The following is a 19,246-nucleotide window of genomic DNA, read 5'->3' on the forward strand; positions in this document are numbered from 1 at the left end:
ATGGGTTGGAAATTGTTTATCTATGAGCATGCTGAGGTCATTGCATTACTACACGTCCCGGTGCCGTTGCACCACGACTTGCTTGAGAAGATGCTCTCTCCTGCAAGGCTTGATATAAGCGCTGCTCTACTGCATTGCTATGGAAGAAGGTTGCGGCATCACTATGGGGCCACGACACACTCACTGATGCCGGGATCTGATCAATCAGCTGTCTGCAAAACAGCTCCATCTTTGTGTCTCTGTTGTGCCCGCTGGCGGTATTAGACAGCTCGAACGTGATGCGTACACGCTCAAGTTTGAACGTATCAAATATGGAGCTAATGCGGCTTGAGGGTGGTCCTGTCAAGTAGACCAGATGTTCGTGGACGCGGATCTCAAGCTCTTTGAGAAGCTCAAGGGTGGCTGAGTTGATCGTGGGCCTTACCCCTTGATAACAGACCTCGCCCTGACGCAATCGGCCTAGTGGTGACGAATCTACTCGTACGAACAGTCTCCAGTTCTTGTAGAAGTACTTGATAACTTCGTCATGTAACTGCCTGTTGGCACGCATGATATTGAGACGCGGACGTCTGACAACCTGAGAGCGAGGTCTGAGGATGATACGACGCTCAGGAGGAAGCAGGAATGAGTATACATGGAGGCGCAGCTCGGCCGGGAGCCGGAGAAAGGGAAACGGCTGGACTAGTCAGTGTTAGCAAAATGGTGGTATAGGCACTGATGATAGACCTGCCTCGTTCCTCGAGTTTAGCGAAGGCGCCTTCGAGATTGGTGTCACACACACGGTCGATATCTCCCAGGACAGTTCTCACGTCGGAGAAAACACAGTCTATTCCTCTACAACCGGACAGATTGTAGTTGTTCACGTAAGGCCTGCCCTGTAAGACATGTTTGTATGCTTCAGCATAAACATCGGCGATGATATGTGGTCGTGCAAGACCTTTTACTACGAGGTAGAAAATCTCTGAGCCAGCAACGTACACAGTTTCTTCAAAAGGCCGTGTTTGACATGCACTAGTGATGGTTGCGATATCAGCTTGGTCATGATTTTCCGGGCAAATTCTTGACACGGCGTTGTCGAGGGCTTGCAGCTTTAGCTTCAGATGCACGGCATCGGTGACGGAGAAGCGCGAAAACCGCCGCTCTGCGTCGGTCACCGATGAAGTCAGGAGCGGATTAGATGGCGGCGTTGGATTGCGCGCATTCAGATCGTGTATGGTGTGAACTCTCATGGTGTTTAGGTTTCGGCGGTGTGTTTGCAGTGTTGGTAGATCGGAGACGATGGATACGCGATACGAGTGGAAGAGCTGTGGGCTGCCCCACGCGTCTGTGGTGATGTAACTAGTCTGTGTCGCAGCCGCAGCAGCGCCGGAGCAGGCACATGCAAGACACGACACGAGCACATGCAATTAAATGTTTCTGACACCTGCCACCGCCTAATGACTGTATAACATGCATCTTGCTGCCATGCTCCTCTAGCCATACCACCGACGTCAAGACGTTTCCTCGACGCGTCCATCTTCGCGTGCCTGCCCGATCGCCCCGCTTGAGGCCACTGTCTCCACCGTTTCAAGCTTCACGATATCGCGCAAAGTCCTGGCTGGCCAAGCTTCGTGTCGGCGGCGACGCCCCTCCAGTTGACAGGATGACTGCCCCGGACAACAAGCAGGGCTTTCTTTCCAATCTATCACCATGGCCATCGCGGGCAGGTACGCCCAAGCCTCCGGCGCCCGAGGGAAGTGCGGATAAGGCCAAGAAGATGGAGCAGGAGAGGGACAAGGACAGAGCTGCAGCAATACTGGCTGCTCAGCAAGGAGGAGACCATGTGATTGATCGGAGACACAGGCTGAGTCTCAAGCGCTACCCCCCAGACTGTCCTCCGCTGGCTGTGAGGTGGTTCCATGCTATAGATGTAAGTAGTCAATATACACTGTACTCACGTCAAGCTTCCTGTTCTTTGCAATGCCAGAGCTGCCTTTTGATCGCGACACTGACTTTGGCAGACACCCAAGCGCAAACCACTTTCGAAGCATGCCATGGCCCCCGATACCGCCTTGCCCAAACCTAAGAAGTGGATACCCTTCGGTGCCGGAGACTCTCGCGCCATTGAGGCCGCCTTCCAGAAGACTGCCGACGAAGCCGATGCCGACGAACTGAGAAGAGGCATTGCTAGTCCTACTACGCCTACCCAATCCAACAACACACCTCCCAAAACCACAAAGGTGCCCGTCAACGAGGACTATCTGTTCGATGTCGAGATCGAGACACGCGAGTTGGCACCATCATACTGGCTGGGTCCTGTTTACGACGTCAAGCGAGGGACATGGTTCACACCAGACGGGGAGGCCGTCGACGAAGGTCTAGCTATGCAACTAGAGGAGGGATATCTCAAAGTGAAGCCGTGGAAGTTTGGAAAGCCAGATGAGAAGCGAGCAGTATCGCAGCCTCGTGCTCGGCCACTTTCCATGGGTCCGAGTGCTGGCGATGACCACCGCAAGGAGCTGGCTAGGCTGAATCGCGACTCAACGTCAAATCCAGTTACACCCAAGTCATCGTACGACAGTCTGCGGAAAGAAGCCTCGAAACAATCAAACGATTCGAAACTAGGCGATGCATCTGCAGCCTCCAATGCGCCTGCCGACTTGCCGCGGACGCATAGGCTCTTTGGCGCCCACCTGAACTCCACTGTCACATACCAGGACGAGACGACAGCGTGGATGTTGACCGATGACATGTGGTCTCGCATGGGCAGTACGTTGTACCAGCGCTTCGCCGGAGGAGCGCACTATGCTGGATACAAGTACATCCGTGGATACACCGATCCCAAAGAGAAGAAGAAGCAGCCAACTCCTGCCAAGGGTCCCCAAAGCGCAAAGCAGATGGACCGACCTTCAACGCCTGCGCTAGCATACGGTTCAGATCATGGCAATTCTGACGTCAACACCGATGGAGAGAACTCAGAGAACGAGCGAAGCATGTCGCCCTCCCAAACACGCAGACGCAACCTGGAAAGGCAGGTGTCATCGCTCATGACATCCTCAAAGCCAGAATATGAGCAACAACAGGAAGAGGAGATGCGAAAGCGTGAGGAGAAAGAGATGCGTGAAGATTACAAAACACAGCATGGCAGTGATCAAGATCGTGAAATTGAGCATCTGCTCCTAGTAACGCATGGTATTGGACAGCGCCTTGGAATGCGAATGGAGTCCATCAACTTCATTCACGACGTGAATACTATGCGCAAGTCCCTCAAATCTGTATACGCAGCTTCGCCTGACCTCCAGGCCTTGAATGCGGAGACGGAGTCGGAGAGCAAGAACAATCGCATCCAAGTCATCCCTATTATCTGGAGACACCTGCTGGACTTTCCCAAGCAAAGTTTGAAGCACAACCGCAAAGAACACGACTTGGGCGACCTCGATCACGAAGATGAAGAGTACCCCAATCTCGAAGATATAACCGTTGAAGGTACGTCGCGCAATCGGATTTTACACTTTGACCTTTACTGACTACTGCAGGCGTACCTGCTGTCCGCAATTTCCTTACTGATCTGGCGCTTGATATTCTACTATACCAAAGTCCTGCATACAAAGGTCATATCTCTCGAATCGTTGTGAACGAGCTAAACCGCACTTACCGGCTATTCAAGGAGCGAAATCCGTCTTTCAAGGGAAAAGTGAGTTTGGTTGGGCATTCTCTCGGGTCTGCTATCATGTTCGATATTCTTTGCATACAGAAAGACCCAAGAGCCAAGCCAAGCTCGCAGTCGATCAAGCAACGAAGGTCTACTGAAGAGGGCTTGAAGCTGGACTTTGAGGTGGAAGACTTTTATGCTCTTGGCTCACCCATTGGGCTGTTCCAGATGTTGAAGGGACGAACGATAGTCGGAAGACCGCAGACTTCTGCTACCGCGTTTGTGCCGCCGAAGACACCGGCTACATCTATCGATGATCCATTTTCGCAAGGTGGAGATGAACATGCATTTGACATTACGACATCCTCACCTCTTTGCAAGCAGGTCTTCAACATCTTCCATCCGACTGATCCGATAAGTTATCGCATTGAGCCTTTGATCTCACCAGCTATGTCAGCGCTCAAAGCCCAGCCTTTGCCATATACCAAGAAAGGCATCTTCGGTGCGCCAGCGTCTCAAGGCTTCACCGGCATTGGTCAACGAGTTGGTCAGGGCGTGACTGACTTTTGGACTTCTCTTGGATCAGGTGAGTCAAATTCACCTATGCTAACTGGGAAAAATACTGACACCAATGGACTACAGGCATTGCTAGTGGACTGCTCAACCGCAGTCTCGGTATATCAGGAACAGAAATGACAGGCGCAGGCAACAGTACACAAGGACAACGTAGTTCTCGCCCACTTAGCGCCGCCGCACCTCCTTCGAGCAACGCCGCGAATCTCGTCCCAGGCCTCAATGAGCCCACCAGCGCCTTCATTAGCGAAGAACGTCGTCGCCGCCTTGGACAAGAAACCATCGCCGAAGGTGAAGACGGCGAGCATCCTCCCACTCTCATCGAAGGCGACATAGAGACCCTCTTCGCCGGCTTCCAGAAGCGAAGAAAGAGCCAGCAGAGTGAAGACGGCGAGCGAGACGTTGAAAAGGACCTTGAATGGCAGGAGCTAGAAGAACGAAGCCGGAAACTCAAGAAGGAGGAACAGAAAGTGCGCGCGCTGAATAGCAACGGTCGTGTGGACTATAGTATTCAAGAAGGCGTAAGTGATGACTGCTCTTCTATCACTTTTTCTAGGCCGTCTAACATGGTTACAGGCTTTCGACATCTCGCTGCTGGCCAGTATAGCGAGTCATATGACGTATTGGGCTGACGAGGATGTGTCACATTTCATGATTTCACAACTATTGGCAAGGCATCGTGTGTTCAAGCCCAAGGAGTGATTGGTAGTTGAAGAGTAGGCAATAGATTGGCGATATACCCAGAATAGATCTCAGACATGTTTCAATGACGGATGTTGGATGTGAGTATGAGCTCTTGCACCTTCCCGTCATACGCCAGTAGAAGTTCGACAGGTCAATTCCTCGTGTTTGGCCAATCTAGCGCACGCGCGTTTGCTGTTTATGTCATCTAGATGGCTGTCGTTTGCTGTTTATGTCATCTCAATGGCTGTCGTTTGCTACCTATTCACCCATCTCGACAGTACAGCACGTACCTTCCTTGCTTTCGCGCTTACAATTCTGCATTAGAAGGCGCGGTCGATACTCTCACCACTCACACTCAACGCATAGTCCCCTACTCGAATATTGCTCAGCTCGTTGCAAAGACAGCGGTCATGGTACCGACACACTCTACGGCTTCTATAACCGCATCGCCAACTATGGCGGACCCGAATTCCACTCCGACCGTCGCACCCACTGCCGCCGCTGCACCCAATTTTCTATGTCGCGCCCAAACACGATTTGTGGATTCGTTCGTCCCCGATTGTGTCCGCCAAGAATACCGAAGAATTATTACAAGCTTGTTCACGTACAAATATGCGTACATCGCACTTGCTACCACTGTTCTCTTCGCATCTGCCGAGTATGAGCAGCCCGGGTACTTTCCGAGACCCCACGAGTTGACCGTCGGAATGGTATGTTACCTCGCTCACGACATATGTGGTTGATGAGAACTAACAGTTACAAGGTCGGCGGTCTATGTGCATCTGCACTCTTATTTTCCACCTACGCTCTGATGGAGTATACTAACGATCACACGTGGTTCTGGAACGAGGAGGGCTTTGTCTGGCCATGGGTGGGGATACTCTGGAGCCTTACAGTGTATAACGATGAGACGCTGAGCGATAGTGTGGCTATGCACAATGGTATGAGCACCACGGCTTCTCCCACTGTCGCATTTACTACCCCAGCGGGCTCGCCGGTTCGACATGACACCATTATCATCCCGCCTACACCCTTACTACCTCGTGGCCTTCGGCCCGTTCACCTGCCTCCACCGCCGACACATCACTCTGGAATCTTGGGCGAATCGCCAATGCCAATCAAGTTTAAGCATTTCAGCGGACATTCGGATTTGGAGGACGTAGATGAGGAGTAACACCGGAGAGCCAGGAGGTATCCGCAGATGTTTGTAACGAGTTTCCAGGAAATGTCAAGGTGCCGCGAGTGCTTCGAGAGTGTGGAGGTTGATCAATGTCAGAGCTTGAAATAGTTGAACATAGTCAGGGTAGGCTGGAATGAACATTTTCCACACTGGCAGATATGGTTTGAAGGTGACATGAGAAGGCAGAAAAAGGTACCATTCTCGACTATCTACTGACCCTGAAGAGCAGCACCTATTGCGGACCAGCCGACAACAAGCATACAAAAGAAAAGCAAACCAGAAAGGCGCTCGCAAACAAGAAGAACTGCTCAACACCTCACCAGTCCCGACCTTTGCCCTCATCAGGAGCTTCCCGAAGAAATTTCACCCAATGGGCTTGGTGCAGCTTCACCAACTCCACCACCTGTCCATATACAGAAGGATCCAGTTCCTGCTGCAGCTTCGTCTTCCTGACCTGCCACCAATGCTTCTCCAAGTAACGCCACGCCCGCGCCCACTTGAAGAAGTCACCCTGCACGAACAGTTGCTGCTGACCTCCGTTGTCAGCTACAAACCCCCTCACCAACTCATCCACACGTGCCAGCACGGTGATGAGTTGACCAAGGGTCACAGTCCCACCAGGGGGCTGCGGCCGAGTGGATCCGCATTGCCAACGCAGGAGGTTAGCCAAGCGGCGAAGTCCGTTCTCCTTGTCACGAAGATTGTGCTCGAAAGAGGCGACGGTGGAACCGGAGATGTATCCAGCAATGTTTTCGAGCCCGCACCCGGTCACCATTGGGATATCGGCTTGCATGAGGGAGTCGAGGGTGGTGAATCCAGCGTCCCAGTATTTCTCCATGAGAGAATCGTCGTCGTCTCTGTCGTCTTCGAAGCGAGGTTCATAGACCCTCTTGAGGATTCGTCGATCGCGGGGGCGACCAGAGGCAGAAGAGAAAGGTGCTGAAGAGGAGAAAGGGGAGGGTGAAGTGAAGTTGAAAACGGCACCGAAAGTGCTATCAGAGGGAGGAGCGGGAATAGGCATAGCGGAAACACCAATAGATCCACCACCAAAGGCGAAAGGAGAGGAGGAATGAGGAGTCGGAGCAACGATTCCACATATGTCATCAGTCTGGGGCTTATGGTCAGCCCCAGCTGGAAGAGAAGTCGGGAGAGGAGGAGCCAACGGCATCGGAACCGAGGGTGTGAGGTCGGGCAGCACCATAGTCAGGGAGCCCGAAGCATACTTAGCAGGTGTCGCCAGCGACAACCCACCAAACAGAGGCTGTGGCTGTGACAGTGGTGCTGGAGCCGGCAGCGGAAAGACGTGTGTGAGTCCCTGTGGTAGGGAGGGGATGCCAGCCAGGATGGAGGCGACCGAGCGAGGAGGCGGAGAGATGACAATAGGTGCTGGTGCAGGATTAGGCGAAACGGAAACGGCCATAGGCGCAGAAGCTGCAACAAAAGCAGGAGGAACCGCGGCAGGAGGAGAACGTGGAGTGATGACGGGCGAAGGGGGAGGAGAGTTCGGAAGAGGAATCATCCTCGCTGCCAATCTCTCACCACGGACCGCAGCCCACTTCCACCCGTTTATCGGATCCCAAACTCTCTCCATTAGGCCATCGGCCTCGGTGGATTTGACATCCAGGAAAGTGTCGTTCTTATCCTCGACAGGGCGGTGCCGAGGAGGCGAGAGGAGGGAGCCAGGGCGCGCCCACGCAGGAACCGGAGGAGGAGACCGAGACCGAGATCGAGCGAGAGCCCGACGCTCTCGACGTGGCAGAGATGGCGATACTACCGGACCAGCCGGAGCAGAGGCCGAAGGTGAAGAGGAAGGCGAAGATGATGCGGTATGCGGACCAGCCGCAGGGACCGAAGAGGCAATCGAAAAGAAATCATGCTCGCAAGCGAGCCACCCCAAAAGAGTGAAGACGGCGGCGAAGAAGAGAAATGCCATTGAGGCGAGATTATGTGATAATATTTATGTGTGAGAAGGATGTGTGAGAGCTGAAGAAAGAGGGAAGGGATAGGAGAACCGCCGTTTATATACTTAACACTTGGGAGGTGCTGAGCAGCAGTAGATGGGACAATAGCTACATAGCTATTGTAAGTTGGGATAGTAAGACATATTGAGTGCTGGAGACGACAATAGGAAAAAGGTGAAGAGGTGAAAGTGGAGAGCTGACTATTGTGATCTCCTTCATCTTGGAACACATCATGTAGTAGATAACACGTGATATACCTAGGAGATATACAGCGTACACGACCATTTCGGAGACTACGTGGAGATGATTCGAATTTCTCCAAGCCATGCTGTGTCACTTCTGCTTACCATCCATGAATGTCTTGAGAATACCCACGCCCTACCACTCTCTGATCTCGCCTCCCGGCCCAATGAACCCTGGACTGATCCAAGCCTTCGCGTCCTTACTCTCCCGTCTAATCATCTCCTCATCAACCTCAATTCCCAGGCCTGGTCCCTTCATCAGCTCAATATACCCATCCTTCACATCCCAGACCTCCGGATTCTTTGTGTAAGATGTGAGGTCCTGACTCCCAGCATTGTAATGAATCCCCAAACTCATTTCTTGAATCGCGAAATTAGGCAGCGTGCAATCTACTTGAACACATGCAGCAAGTGCAATAGGACCCAGCGGGCAGTGTGGTGCGATGGCGACGTCGTAAGTCTCGGCTGCGGATGCTATACGTCGCATTTCCGAAATACCGCCGATGTGTGAGATGTCAGGTTGCAGGATGTCAACGCAGCCGGCTTCTAAGAAGGGCCGTACATCCCAGCGTGAGTGGAGACGTTCTCCCAATGCGATGGGAATGGAGGTTAGCTCGTGCAAAGACTTGATGCCGCCGATGTGTTCAGAGAGTAGAGGTTCTTCGATGAAAAGTGGGTGGTGTGGTTCCAGGGCGCGGGCGAGTTGCTTGGCCATGGGTTTGTGGATGCGGCCGTGAAAGTCCATGCCGGCGTCCATGCCTAGCTCTTTAACTGTTTTGAGACGATCGACAGCCGATTGTAGGGTTGAAGGCGAGTCGAGCCAGCCTATATCTTCCGTTGCGTTCATCTTTACAGCGCGGAATCCTTGAGCTTTGCGTGATAGACTGTATCGATGTATCAGTATTGCTTTCCCAGACCTTTGCAGCAGGTCGGTCGTCACTTGGTTTACTTACGCTTGCTCCTTGACATCGTTTGGTCTATCTCCGCCAATCCAGGCATATACCTTGAGTCTGTCACGCACCTTCCCGCCCAATATCTGATAAATTGGCACGTTGAGCTTTCTCGCTTTCAGATCCCACAGTGCGATGTCAATGCCAGCTAGTGCGCTCATGAAAACTGGTCCGCCACGGTAGAAACTAGTTCGCCAGCACATCTGCCATATGTGTTCAATCTCACTTTGATGTCGTTAGCCTTCGTGATATCGCGTACGACGGTGCTCTGAATATCAAGGAGAATCTCACTCTGCTTCAAAGCCAACATATCGCTCAGCCCAAGCGTCCAAGCACCCTTCGACTGCTTGCGTGTGGCCTTCCAGTGATGCTTCACCCCAACCAAAATTCCCATCTGCATCCGTGATCTTAACGAATAGCCAACGTGGTGGGACACGAAAATATTCAATCTTTGCAATCTTGCCCATGGCTGCCGTTCTTCGTTGCTCTGCTTTACTAGCTCTTTTGATGTTCTAAGTGATCAAGGGGTAACACTCTTGGGGTGTCGAATAGGTTCTTACACCTCAAAGATGACATAGCCATCTCAGTCCACATCAAAGCCATCTCGTCCAATCAGCGTATTGCCGCCGCCATGTCCCTTTCGCGGTAAGCCGAACGGCAGCGCGGGGTCAAAAGGGCCAGAAGAGCTCCACCGCGGGGCATGTAGCTTCGGCAGCTGGAGTAAAGGAACCCGAGGAGCGGATGACCAAGGTGCGCAATAAAACTCAGGGTATTCGCAGCGCATAATATCTTGTTATTTGACTCTCGACTCCGATTAACAAAGAAACTCGTCACAGAGCGGCCAGAAAGCAATTCTATGCACAAGCCACCAACATGACCTCATCACCACCCACCGGCGTCTTCGTGCCCGTCCCAACCTTCTTCAAAACCCAATCCGAGTCAAAGTCGCTGCAACCTGAAGTCGACGTGCAAACGCAAGTTGAGCACTCTGTATTCCTTGCCAAAAATGGAGTGCGCGGTCTTGTCTTGCTCGGCTCCACAGGCGAGGCGATTCACATGTCGCGACAAGAACGCATCGACCTCATTTCTGGTGTGCGCAAAGGATTAGATGAGGCGGGCTTCAAGGACTACCCGATAATGGCTGGCACATTGATCAACAGCGTTGACGAGACGTTGGAATGGTTAGAGGACTTCAAGAAGGCAGGCGCGCAATGGGGACTCGTGCTCGCGCCAGGGTACTTTGGCGCAGCGGCGAGTCAGGGGGGCATTAGAGAATGGTATACGGTTGTTGCGGACAAGAGCCCTCTACCAGTACTAATGCATGTATCCATGGGCGGAAATACTTTCGCATCTTACTAACGGAGTAATAGCTACAACTACCCTGGCGTAACCAACGGCGTAATGGTCACACCCGAAACCTACCGCATCCTCGCCCAACACCCCAACATCGTCGGTTGCAAGATGTCGCATGCAGTCGTCTCATGGCACAACCAAGTGTCACTTGACCCCAAAATCGACCACAACAAATTCCGCGTCTACTCTGGTCTCGGCCAACAACTCGGTCCCATCGTCATTTTCGACGCGGCAGGTGTTATCGATGGTCTCGCGGCCATATACCCCAAGACCGTATGCTCTTTGATGAAGCTAGCCGAGACGAGACCGATAACAGATGAGAATCTCAAGAAGATGAAGCAGTTGCAGTACACAGTCAGTACGGCCGAGGAGTACATTGGTAAGTACGGCATTGTGGGTATCAAAGAGGCAGTCAAGAGGGTCACCGATTTTGGCACAATGGAAGGTGGAAGACTCCCAATCAAGGGTAAGCTGCCTGAGGGCGAGTGGGAGAAGTGGAGCGAAACCTGGGAAAGGATACAGAAGATGGAAGATTCGTTGACCGAGAAGGACTTCAAGTAGAGTAAGCATTGTGAATCCAGGCAACCGCTTTGACAGAGGTCCAGGTGTTTTCCCATTGTTTTCCCCATTGTTGTGAGCGCTATGCAAGCGCCACTCGGCGTTTGAAAACGAAGCGTGTCGTGTTCGCGTCTAGCTGCTGATCTAGATCAAGATAAGATAAGATCAAGAACCCATCTGATATGCGCTCCACTCATCATCGAACCATGCGCAAATTTTCGCACGCCACAAAACCATACTCGTCGCGCCTCTTTGTCCTAATGTCGCCAATCACAAACAAATCACGGGCGTGGAGCTCGTAGTACCGGAAAGGTGCCGAAGATGGTGTTCAGGCCGTCTCTAGACCCGGTCTAGGGATCCATCTGATAAGATTGCTCCATCAACACCATACTACGCAAAGTTAGATCATCTCCCATTCGTGCCTAGTACGATTAAGGCCTTACCCAACACCTCGTGTATGCCGTCTGGCTCTGTGGTCGCGAGGTCGTGGTCAAGCTCCGGGACAAGCTCTAGCTCCAAGGCGTCCAGCGCGAGAAGCTTTGGCTTGGATATGTTGGCCCACACAAGCATCACGCTTAGCTTGCGCTGCCGCGCAGCACCCAGAGCTGTGGGAATGTATTTGAACTCTGTGGCCCTGCCTGGTGGGAGTGCTATTCATTCTATTGCTCTGTCTACGTTTTCAGGTCGTTAAGAGACTCGCTGGCGATCATGGATTCTATCGCTGCTGTTCAGCCCAGCACCGAGCCTACCAGGGAAAAGAGCATTGGCAATATGTCTGTTGACGAGGAAGATGCGATTCGCAAGGTTGAGGAGGCTAATATGCCATCACATTCTGCGCAAGAGGGTGTGCGAGAGGTAGAGGCTGTCACTTTGGCGTGGACTAAGACATCTCTGGCATGCGCATTCATATGGTACGTCGCTCAACAGCTCAGCTATGTATTGATCCAGGAACTAACACAGCTCACAGTATGTGGTTCTTGTACCTCACAAATGCTTTTCAATCATCCATTACCGGCAACCTAACGCCCTACGTAACCTCTGGATTCGAAGAACACTCGCTACTTACCGTCATCTCCATCGTATCCAACTCCATGGCCGCAGCCGTCTACATTCCGACCGCCAAGTTGCTTGATCTCTGGGGTCGTGCTGAAGGTTTCGCTACTATGGTGTGTTTTGCTACCCTTGGTTTGATCATCATGGCGGCGTCTACAAACCTGGCTACATATTGCGCAGCGCAGGTTTTTTACACGATTGGATTTGGTGGTATGATCTACTGTGTCGATGTCATCACAGCAGATTCCAGTAGTCTGAAGCACCGAGGTTTGGCTTTCGCTTTTACCTCTTCGCCATATATTATCACAGCATTCGCTGGACCAAAGGCGGCCGAGGGATTCTATAACAACATCAATTGGCGCTGGGGTTTCGGCACTTTCGCTATCATCCTGCCTTTTGTGGCTGCCCCACTGTTCGTTGTGCTGAAGCTCAACTTACGGAAGGCGAAGCAGACTGGTGTACTGGAGCGCGAGTCGAGTGGAAGAAACCTGATGCAGAGCATCATCTTCCACATTCGAGAGTTTGACGGTTCGTCTCATATGCTACCGCGTATGTGTATCAATTTATACTGACAGTTATACAGTTCCTGGTGCTTTCTTACTAGCCGCCGGTCTTGTCATCTTCCTCCTCCCGTTCACTCTCGCCGACTCAGCACCTAACGGTTGGTCAACAGGCTACATCATCGCGATGTTGGTCGTTGGTTTCGTCCTACTCATATTGTTCGGCCTCCACGAGCGCTTCACGGCCGGAAAGCCCTTCCTGCCTTTCGACCTCTTGACTAGCCGCTCGGTCCTCGGCGCATGTCTCCTTTCCTTCACATACCAGATCTCGTACTACGCCTGGAACTCTTACTTTACCTCGTTCCTGCAGGTAGTCACCAATCTTACTATCGCTGAAGCAGGCTATGTTGCTTCGACCTTCGATGTCCTTTCTGGTGTCTTGCTCCTGTCAGTCGGTCTCGTCATCAGCAAGACTGGCTACTTCCGCTGGCTTCTCTTCATCGCCGTACCAATCTATATTCTCGGTCAAGGTCTCATGATCTACTTCCGCCACCCAAGCACCAGCGTCGGATATCTGGTCATGTGCCAAGTCTTTATCGCAATCGGTGGTTCTATCATCATTCTCTGCGAGCAGATTGCCGTTATGGCTGCCGCGGACCATCAACATATTGCATCGGTACTCGCCCTTCTTAACATCTTTGGATGGCTAGGCGGTGCAGTTGGATCCACCATCTCCGGTGCTATCTGGACGAACTCCTTCCCGCAAGCCTTGATGGATTTGCTGCCAGCTGAGGCCATGGAGAACTTCGACCTTATCTATGGAAGTTTGGATGAGCAGTTGAGCTATGAGAGAGGAAGTGCGACGCGGTTAGCAATCGAAGAAGCGTATGGTATTGCGCAGAAGAGGATGCTGATTGCGGGTACGGCAATCATGGGATTGTGTCTTGTTTGGGTCTTCTTGATCAAGAACTTTAACGTTGCGAAGATGCAACAAACCAAGGGACGAGTTTTTTAGGCGCTGGGTCGGAGAAAGCGGGTGGTACCTGGAGGTGAGAGGCCTTCACGTTTAAGAGGAGGGATGAAAGAGAAGAGCTCCTTCATCTATAAATAAATTCTGTTCTCGCATTACCTGATCCTGCATGCGACAGTCAAGTGTAGACATGAACTCGAGTCTTGTACAAAAGCTTGTAGAACACTGAAGCGACTGGTCCTAGTGCAGTCCTCATAGCCGTACTTACGACCCATTCCGCTCAGATCGCTGCATTCTTTTTAATTCTATTCATTTCCTCAAGCACCATGCCACCTATAATGAGAATGCCACCAAGGCCTCGCATGGCTCACCAGCACACAGACAGCGAAGATTATACAGATGGTCGGTAACATCCAGTTGCTCTCCATGTAGTGCTTTTGACTCGGCTTGTTGGTATTGACGAGGCATATCAGATAGATCGCGAGGCCGAGGATAACGCTGAACAAGAGGCGCATATATTGACGAAGGTGGCGTTTCTTGTCCGGCAACGAGATGAAGGCAATGATAGCCATGAATACAATGGCGAGACCGGCCTGCAGTATGTGTTAGCAAGATATGAGAGTGGTGGAAAGGGGCAAAGACGACTTACCGAGAGGAAGACGTAGTCGAAGACAAGCTCGAATCGCGTCTCATACTTCTTGAGGAGACTGGCCTTGTCGAAGACCTTGTTCAGAACATTTTCGGTCGTTGTCTTCGCTGTCTTGGGTACCGAGATAGAAAGGCTGTCGAACATGGTCTGAATCGCCATGCTCTCTGCATTGTTCAGGCTAGTGGTGATCATGTCCACAGCTGTCAAGTTTGCCTTGTCCTTCTGCAGGTTGTCGAAGCTCTGCGCTAGTACGATCAAACTGCTGTTCCATGTCTCGAGTGCTTTGCTTGCGTCGACGCCCTTGGGAATGGTATTCCAAAGGTATGTATCGATTTTTTGACGGAGAGCGTCCGCGAAGAGGGTACCGTTGGCATAAGCGCCGTTGACACTAAGCGCTTCAATTTCGCGGAATTTCCCATCAACGTTGTCCATCCGGATCAAGGCGACAACGCACATGATAAGGTATGAGACACCTTGTAGAACCAAGACCAGCGTGATGTGTAAGAAGAAATGTAACGATGCCCAGACTTGCTGCTTGATGGTACCGAAGTGCTCTTCATGCATTCGATCGAAGTAAAGCATGTACAGCAGATCTAGTGGACGTTAGTGGTCGGGCACTTAGCTGAGTGGACGGTCTTGTACATACAAATGATTAGCACTGAGGCGGCGATCTGACCAGTGAGTGCGTCATCAAACTGCGAGCCGTTCTTGACGATCTTGGAGATAGCTTTGCAGATGACGATAATGCCTTCCCCAAGGATGATTAGAGTAAGTAGTGACATGCGCTGCACAAGATGTGTGCCTTTGAAGGAGATGACACGCCAAACGCACGATATCCCCACTGTGAAGATGATCTCCAGGGCGCTGATGGTGTACCATGCGATATGAACGTGCGTCGTGAATTTCTTGCAAACACCCAACTCAACGTTGCATGTCTCTTTCGGTAGTGAAGCCGTAAGGGACCCGTATATTAGCGCAGCACCGAGCGTCGAGCCGATGACTAGAGACATCGGAAGGATCGTTCTTCGATGTTTACGCAAGAAGAACAACGTGACAGCGTACTGGGAAGCAAGTACCAGGCGAGAGACCATAAGAATGAATGACAAGACTTGGTACTTCTGGAGGGAGCTTGTAGCTTTTCCAGGCTCCCAAGCGGGACCAACGACAGCAAAGCCGACCATGACACCGTAGTGCAAAGCCTTAGCGCATCGCTCGAAGATGCAGTCTGCGGTGAATCGAACATCGAACAGGGAGTTCGAGTACCATGTCATCCAGAGGAGTGCGAAGAAGCCGATATACGCGGTAAGAGAGGCGCTGTCGTTGATCTCCTTGAGCGACGTAAACGTGGTCAAGTTGGCGACGAAAACTGTAAGAAAATTCTGTCAGCGATGCAATCTTCAATGAGAAAGGGTGTCGACAGACTTACAGAGATCAAAGAAGAGTTCTTGGGTTGTCGCTTCGGCATGGCGCTGGAACTCTGGCATGTCGTGCAACTTGGTGTCATCCGCCCTGGCCTGCAGCGGAGGACCGTCATCGACATCGTCACTCCGGGTTCCGCTATCGAGGACCGCCTGTGTGTTTTCGCGGGTGATGGGTGGGCTTTGATGTTCTTTCTTGTGGTGATCCTCGGCCAGCGGTGATGCGAACCACTGTAGAGGCTTCTTCTCGTGACTGTGGTGGTGGTAACCGTGACCCATCTTGATCTGAAAGTTCTATAATTAGTGTAAGAATGCCAGCGTTTTTACAAAACGCTCGAATCGTCTATATACAGAAAGTTGACTCGGCTTCGACAACTAAGAGGGGTTGGAGTAGGGCCTTATATGGGTGCTAGGCGGCCTACGTTTGTGTGATTGCATGCTCATGTGATTGTGTGGAGTTACGCATGATACACATGCAACTGTGGGGATGAATGAATGTGTTAGTATCAATGGATCAAGATAGGGGGGAAATTCTTGACGCTGTTTGGCTGCAAAAATGCAAACGGAGCTCGCGCGTGCCCTTTACCGTAGAAACATAGACGTCGATGATGTCACAATAACATCTGCAGGCACCGTGATTGTGTCTTATCTCCGATGCCGCTCTTCACTGTATGATTGATATTGCAGAGCTCCTAAGAGAAAGTATCCATGACTGTGTTCGTAGGATCGGTCAAGACAAAACGACTAAATCATAGAATCGTTACATTGTAGTCGTAATCCATACTGCGTCTACACCAGCTTCAACTCGAAACTCTTGACTGTGACCTGCCCACCTAACTTCGCTGTCGCAAAGTTGAAAACACCAAATCTGTATCCTGTGAAGAATTGCCAGGTATTAGCCATGTTGAATGCCGGGCCAAGCTGCAAAAATTTGCTTCCATCCGTAGAATACCAGAAAGTCGTTTGTCGCATGGTGTTGGTACCAAAGGCAGGCGTAATGTCCGACTCAACGCGGAGCCAGAACTCTGTGATACCGGACGCGAGAGCAGGTCCTGTAGCGGCGACAGTACCGGTAGAGTTCGTGGTCCAGTCCGCGTTCATTTTCAGATTGTTGACCATGACAAGCTTGGTTGTTGAGCCATCTTTGTGGAAACCGATGTACGCTCCAGTATCGCGGAAAAGCACGGCACCAGCACGATCACCAACAGCCATCTTACTGATGTCAATCTTGAAGGTTCCCGATGACTTCGGGCCGAGGATGCGATGTGTTAAGGTGTTGCGCGCGGAGTAGAGATCAGTAGTGACGGTAGCGGTCTGGAGCTTGAGACCGCCAGCACCACCTGCCAGGCTCCACTTGCTGTTGTCGGGGTTGTGGTTCCACTCCCATTCATTGCTTAGAGCTGTTCCGGTGAATTTATCGAGACCTGTAGGTGGAGGGACAGTTTTGTCCGTTGTGACTGGTTTAGGATATGTCTTGCCCCACTCGCCGTTGACTCTTACGACTTCCGGCCATCCATCTGCCGTCCAGGTCAAAGGTGCAACCACAGGTATACGTCCACCAGGATAGGAATCCATAAATGCGACGTAGTACCAGTTCCCATTCTTGTCGTCAACTACGCCACCTTGGTGACTGTTGCCCGCATTGGCCAAAGGCCCCTTGATGCTGTCGACCAAAATGCGCGCCTCATATGGGCCCCATGGACTGTCCGACTTCAATACCCACTCGTCATCGGCTGGCTTTGTGGCGAAGATGTAGTATTTCCCCTTGATCTTGTACATTCGCGAACCCTCAAGATAAAGTCCATTTGGATCCTCATAGACTTGCTGACTTCTGACTTCTGCTGTGCCGTCTGCATTCAACTGGGCTACCTTGAGTTGGTATTTGTCGTACACTATGTACATGGTGTCATCGTCATCAATGAAAAGTCCATTGTCATAGTAGCACTTCGGAAATGAGCCTGCAGCAGTCCAATTCCAATTCGAAACTTCGCCATTGTTGGCGGCTGCCTTGGTTCCACCGGCAGTCCACATGTATGACTTGCCAGTGGATTGGATGCAGCCGATCCAGATGAACTTGTCGGTCGATTTTCGATACCTGAGTGTGCTGGCCCAGATACCTTTGACGTAAGCGCGGTTCGATGGGTTATCGAGGTCGTATTGCGAGCCAAAGTTCAGTCTCGGTACGCTGTGAGTTACTGGGGTCCAATTGACGAGGTCATAGGACTTTAAGACCGGCGCGCCTGGCGAGAAGGCGAAAGTCGACGACGAGTAATAGAACACATCGCCTATCCGGAAGACGTCAAGATCGGGATAGTCTTCCCACAAGACTGGATTGTTAAATGTCTCAGCCCGACTTGTAAGCTCGTTCTTGTTGCTGAGCGGGCTTCCAATGGACGAGCACGTCAAAAGGCCAACGAGTGCAATAGCCGTAGGGAAGAACATGGTGGCTGATGTCCTTGGTGGGGATACCGGTCCATCGCGGGATGATGATGCGAGGTATTTATACAACCAATGCTACGATACTGCATGGTTACTAGTTGCACATGTCATTTCTGGAGAACCTTGTCTTTCGTAATATGCTCATCGACTACCCCACATGAAACTCTTGATGGGCGCGCTACCGCTCAAAAACCCGTGTTTACATTGGAAACCCGGGGTAGTCGCCGCTCCAGGTATGGGGTCGTCGGACCGGCTCTACAGCAAGTCTTCCTCATTGGTGCAGTTCGGCTAGAGTTTTTCCGACAGGGTAGTGCCCAGGAGATCGACGTCGTCATTGCCGGTGGCTATCCTCGAAGCCGTGACTTTTCCCGAACTCGAAGATTTGCCATGATGTCGTGTAAGATGAGATGAAGATGGAGTAATATAGAGGGGAGGGGAAGATAGAAGACGCGTCGCGTGCGGGTGGCAAAGCAAGGTCCGAGCGCCAATTACGTTTTGTCTAATCTTCTTGATCCTACACGCTAGATTCTCTGTGACGGCGGACGCGATGCAGTCGTCTGCTGACCCGGAAGACATTCGGAAATGGCTGTAGCCTACCAATAATCTGTCTTACTCCGAAGGTATAAATTCTGTGGGCACTTGCTTATGCAGCATGTTGCATTCGCTTGAGACTAATGTGTAAGAGGAGGTTACGCGATGGTTGTGCTGTTGACACAGGCAAGACCACCAGCACCTCGAGAAATCAAGCTAAGGATCTGTAGAAACATCGAGAACACGCGCGAGAGGCCTAATGCAGATACCGATCCAAGTAAACATCGTCAGAGCAGCAGACGAGCGACGGACACACGAACTCCTGTCCAGTAGGCTCCTGCCCTTCTACCATTCAACCTAGATTCACTCTCCGGCCGTTGGATGTAAGCTCTCGTTTCTCATTTTCCGATTGAAACATACAAGCAGTGTCCCTCATAAATTGTCCCCTCATAAATTATAATAATGCTGCGTCTTGAAACGGCGCAAATTATAGCACCCATGAATTTTCGGTGCTTCTCTCGGGAATATATCAGGTCAGCAACAGTTGGCGCTTC

At 51.6% G+C, this 19,246-nt stretch overlaps 9 protein-coding genes across 9 annotated transcripts; 4 read left to right on the top strand and 5 right to left on the bottom strand.

Annotated features, from left to right (window-relative positions):
* Positions 1-37: 37 nt before the first annotated feature.
* J4E82_005992 (uncharacterized protein) lies at positions 38-1,229 on the bottom strand (the record flags this gene model as incomplete). The annotated part of the gene is made up of 2 exons (XM_051732252.1): positions 38-681; positions 731-1,229. The coding sequence occupies 2 exons, from the start codon at positions 1,227-1,229 to the stop codon at positions 38-40; spliced, it is 1,143 nt and encodes a 380-aa protein (XP_051588043.1).
* A 413-nt stretch (positions 1,230-1,642) lies between these two features.
* On the top strand, positions 1,643-4,906 carry J4E82_005993 (uncharacterized protein; the record flags this gene model as incomplete). The annotated part of the gene is made up of 5 exons (XM_051732253.1): positions 1,643-1,909; positions 2,001-3,465; positions 3,516-4,217; positions 4,274-4,725; positions 4,781-4,906. The coding sequence occupies 5 exons, from the start codon at positions 1,643-1,645 to the stop codon at positions 4,904-4,906; spliced, it is 3,012 nt and encodes a 1,003-aa protein (XP_051588044.1).
* A 689-nt stretch (positions 4,907-5,595) lies between these two features.
* On the top strand, positions 5,596-6,062 carry J4E82_005994 (uncharacterized protein; the record flags this gene model as incomplete). Its single annotated transcript, XM_051732254.1, has 2 exons — positions 5,596-5,598; positions 5,652-6,062. The coding sequence occupies 2 exons, from the start codon at positions 5,596-5,598 to the stop codon at positions 6,060-6,062; spliced, it is 414 nt and encodes a 137-aa protein (XP_051588045.1).
* A 322-nt stretch (positions 6,063-6,384) lies between these two features.
* J4E82_005995 (uncharacterized protein) lies at positions 6,385-8,001 on the bottom strand (the record flags this gene model as incomplete). The annotated part of the gene is made up of 1 exon (XM_051732255.1): positions 6,385-8,001. The coding sequence occupies one exon, from the start codon at positions 7,999-8,001 to the stop codon at positions 6,385-6,387; it is 1,617 nt and encodes a 538-aa protein (XP_051588046.1).
* Positions 8,002-8,407: 406 nt separating this feature from the next.
* J4E82_005996 (uncharacterized protein) lies at positions 8,408-9,688 on the bottom strand (the record flags this gene model as incomplete). The annotated part of the gene is made up of 3 exons (XM_051732256.1): positions 8,408-9,155; positions 9,225-9,446; positions 9,513-9,688. 3 exons carry the CDS (start codon positions 9,686-9,688, stop codon positions 8,408-8,410), a joined length of 1,146 nt encoding a protein of 381 aa, XP_051588047.1.
* Positions 9,689-10,094: 406 nt separating this feature from the next.
* Positions 10,095-11,135, top strand: J4E82_005997 (uncharacterized protein; the record flags this gene model as incomplete). Its single annotated transcript, XM_051732257.1, has 2 exons — positions 10,095-10,456; positions 10,592-11,135. The coding sequence occupies 2 exons, from the start codon at positions 10,095-10,097 to the stop codon at positions 11,133-11,135; spliced, it is 906 nt and encodes a 301-aa protein (XP_051588048.1).
* A 705-nt stretch (positions 11,136-11,840) lies between these two features.
* On the top strand, positions 11,841-13,700 carry J4E82_005998 (uncharacterized protein; the record flags this gene model as incomplete). The annotated part of the gene is made up of 3 exons (XM_051732258.1): positions 11,841-12,043; positions 12,100-12,713; positions 12,769-13,700. The coding sequence occupies 3 exons, from the start codon at positions 11,841-11,843 to the stop codon at positions 13,698-13,700; spliced, it is 1,749 nt and encodes a 582-aa protein (XP_051588049.1).
* A 272-nt stretch (positions 13,701-13,972) lies between these two features.
* Positions 13,973-16,001, bottom strand: J4E82_005999 (uncharacterized protein; the record flags this gene model as incomplete). Its single annotated transcript, XM_051732259.1, has 4 exons — positions 13,973-14,248; positions 14,305-14,897; positions 14,951-15,670; positions 15,731-16,001. The coding sequence occupies 4 exons, from the start codon at positions 15,999-16,001 to the stop codon at positions 13,973-13,975; spliced, it is 1,860 nt and encodes a 619-aa protein (XP_051588050.1).
* A 510-nt stretch (positions 16,002-16,511) lies between these two features.
* On the bottom strand, positions 16,512-18,164 carry J4E82_006000 (uncharacterized protein; the record flags this gene model as incomplete). Its single annotated transcript, XM_051732260.1, has 1 exon — positions 16,512-18,164. One exon carries the CDS (start codon positions 18,162-18,164, stop codon positions 16,512-16,514), a length of 1,653 nt encoding a protein of 550 aa, XP_051588051.1.
* Positions 18,165-19,246: the final 1,082 nt, after the last annotated feature.

The sequence above is a fragment of the Alternaria postmessia genome (genome assembly GCF_024291825.1).
Source record: "Alternaria postmessia strain BMP 2775 chromosome Unknown scaffold_33, whole genome shotgun sequence".
Classification (NCBI taxonomy): Eukaryota; Fungi; Ascomycota; class Dothideomycetes; order Pleosporales; family Pleosporaceae; genus Alternaria; species Alternaria postmessia.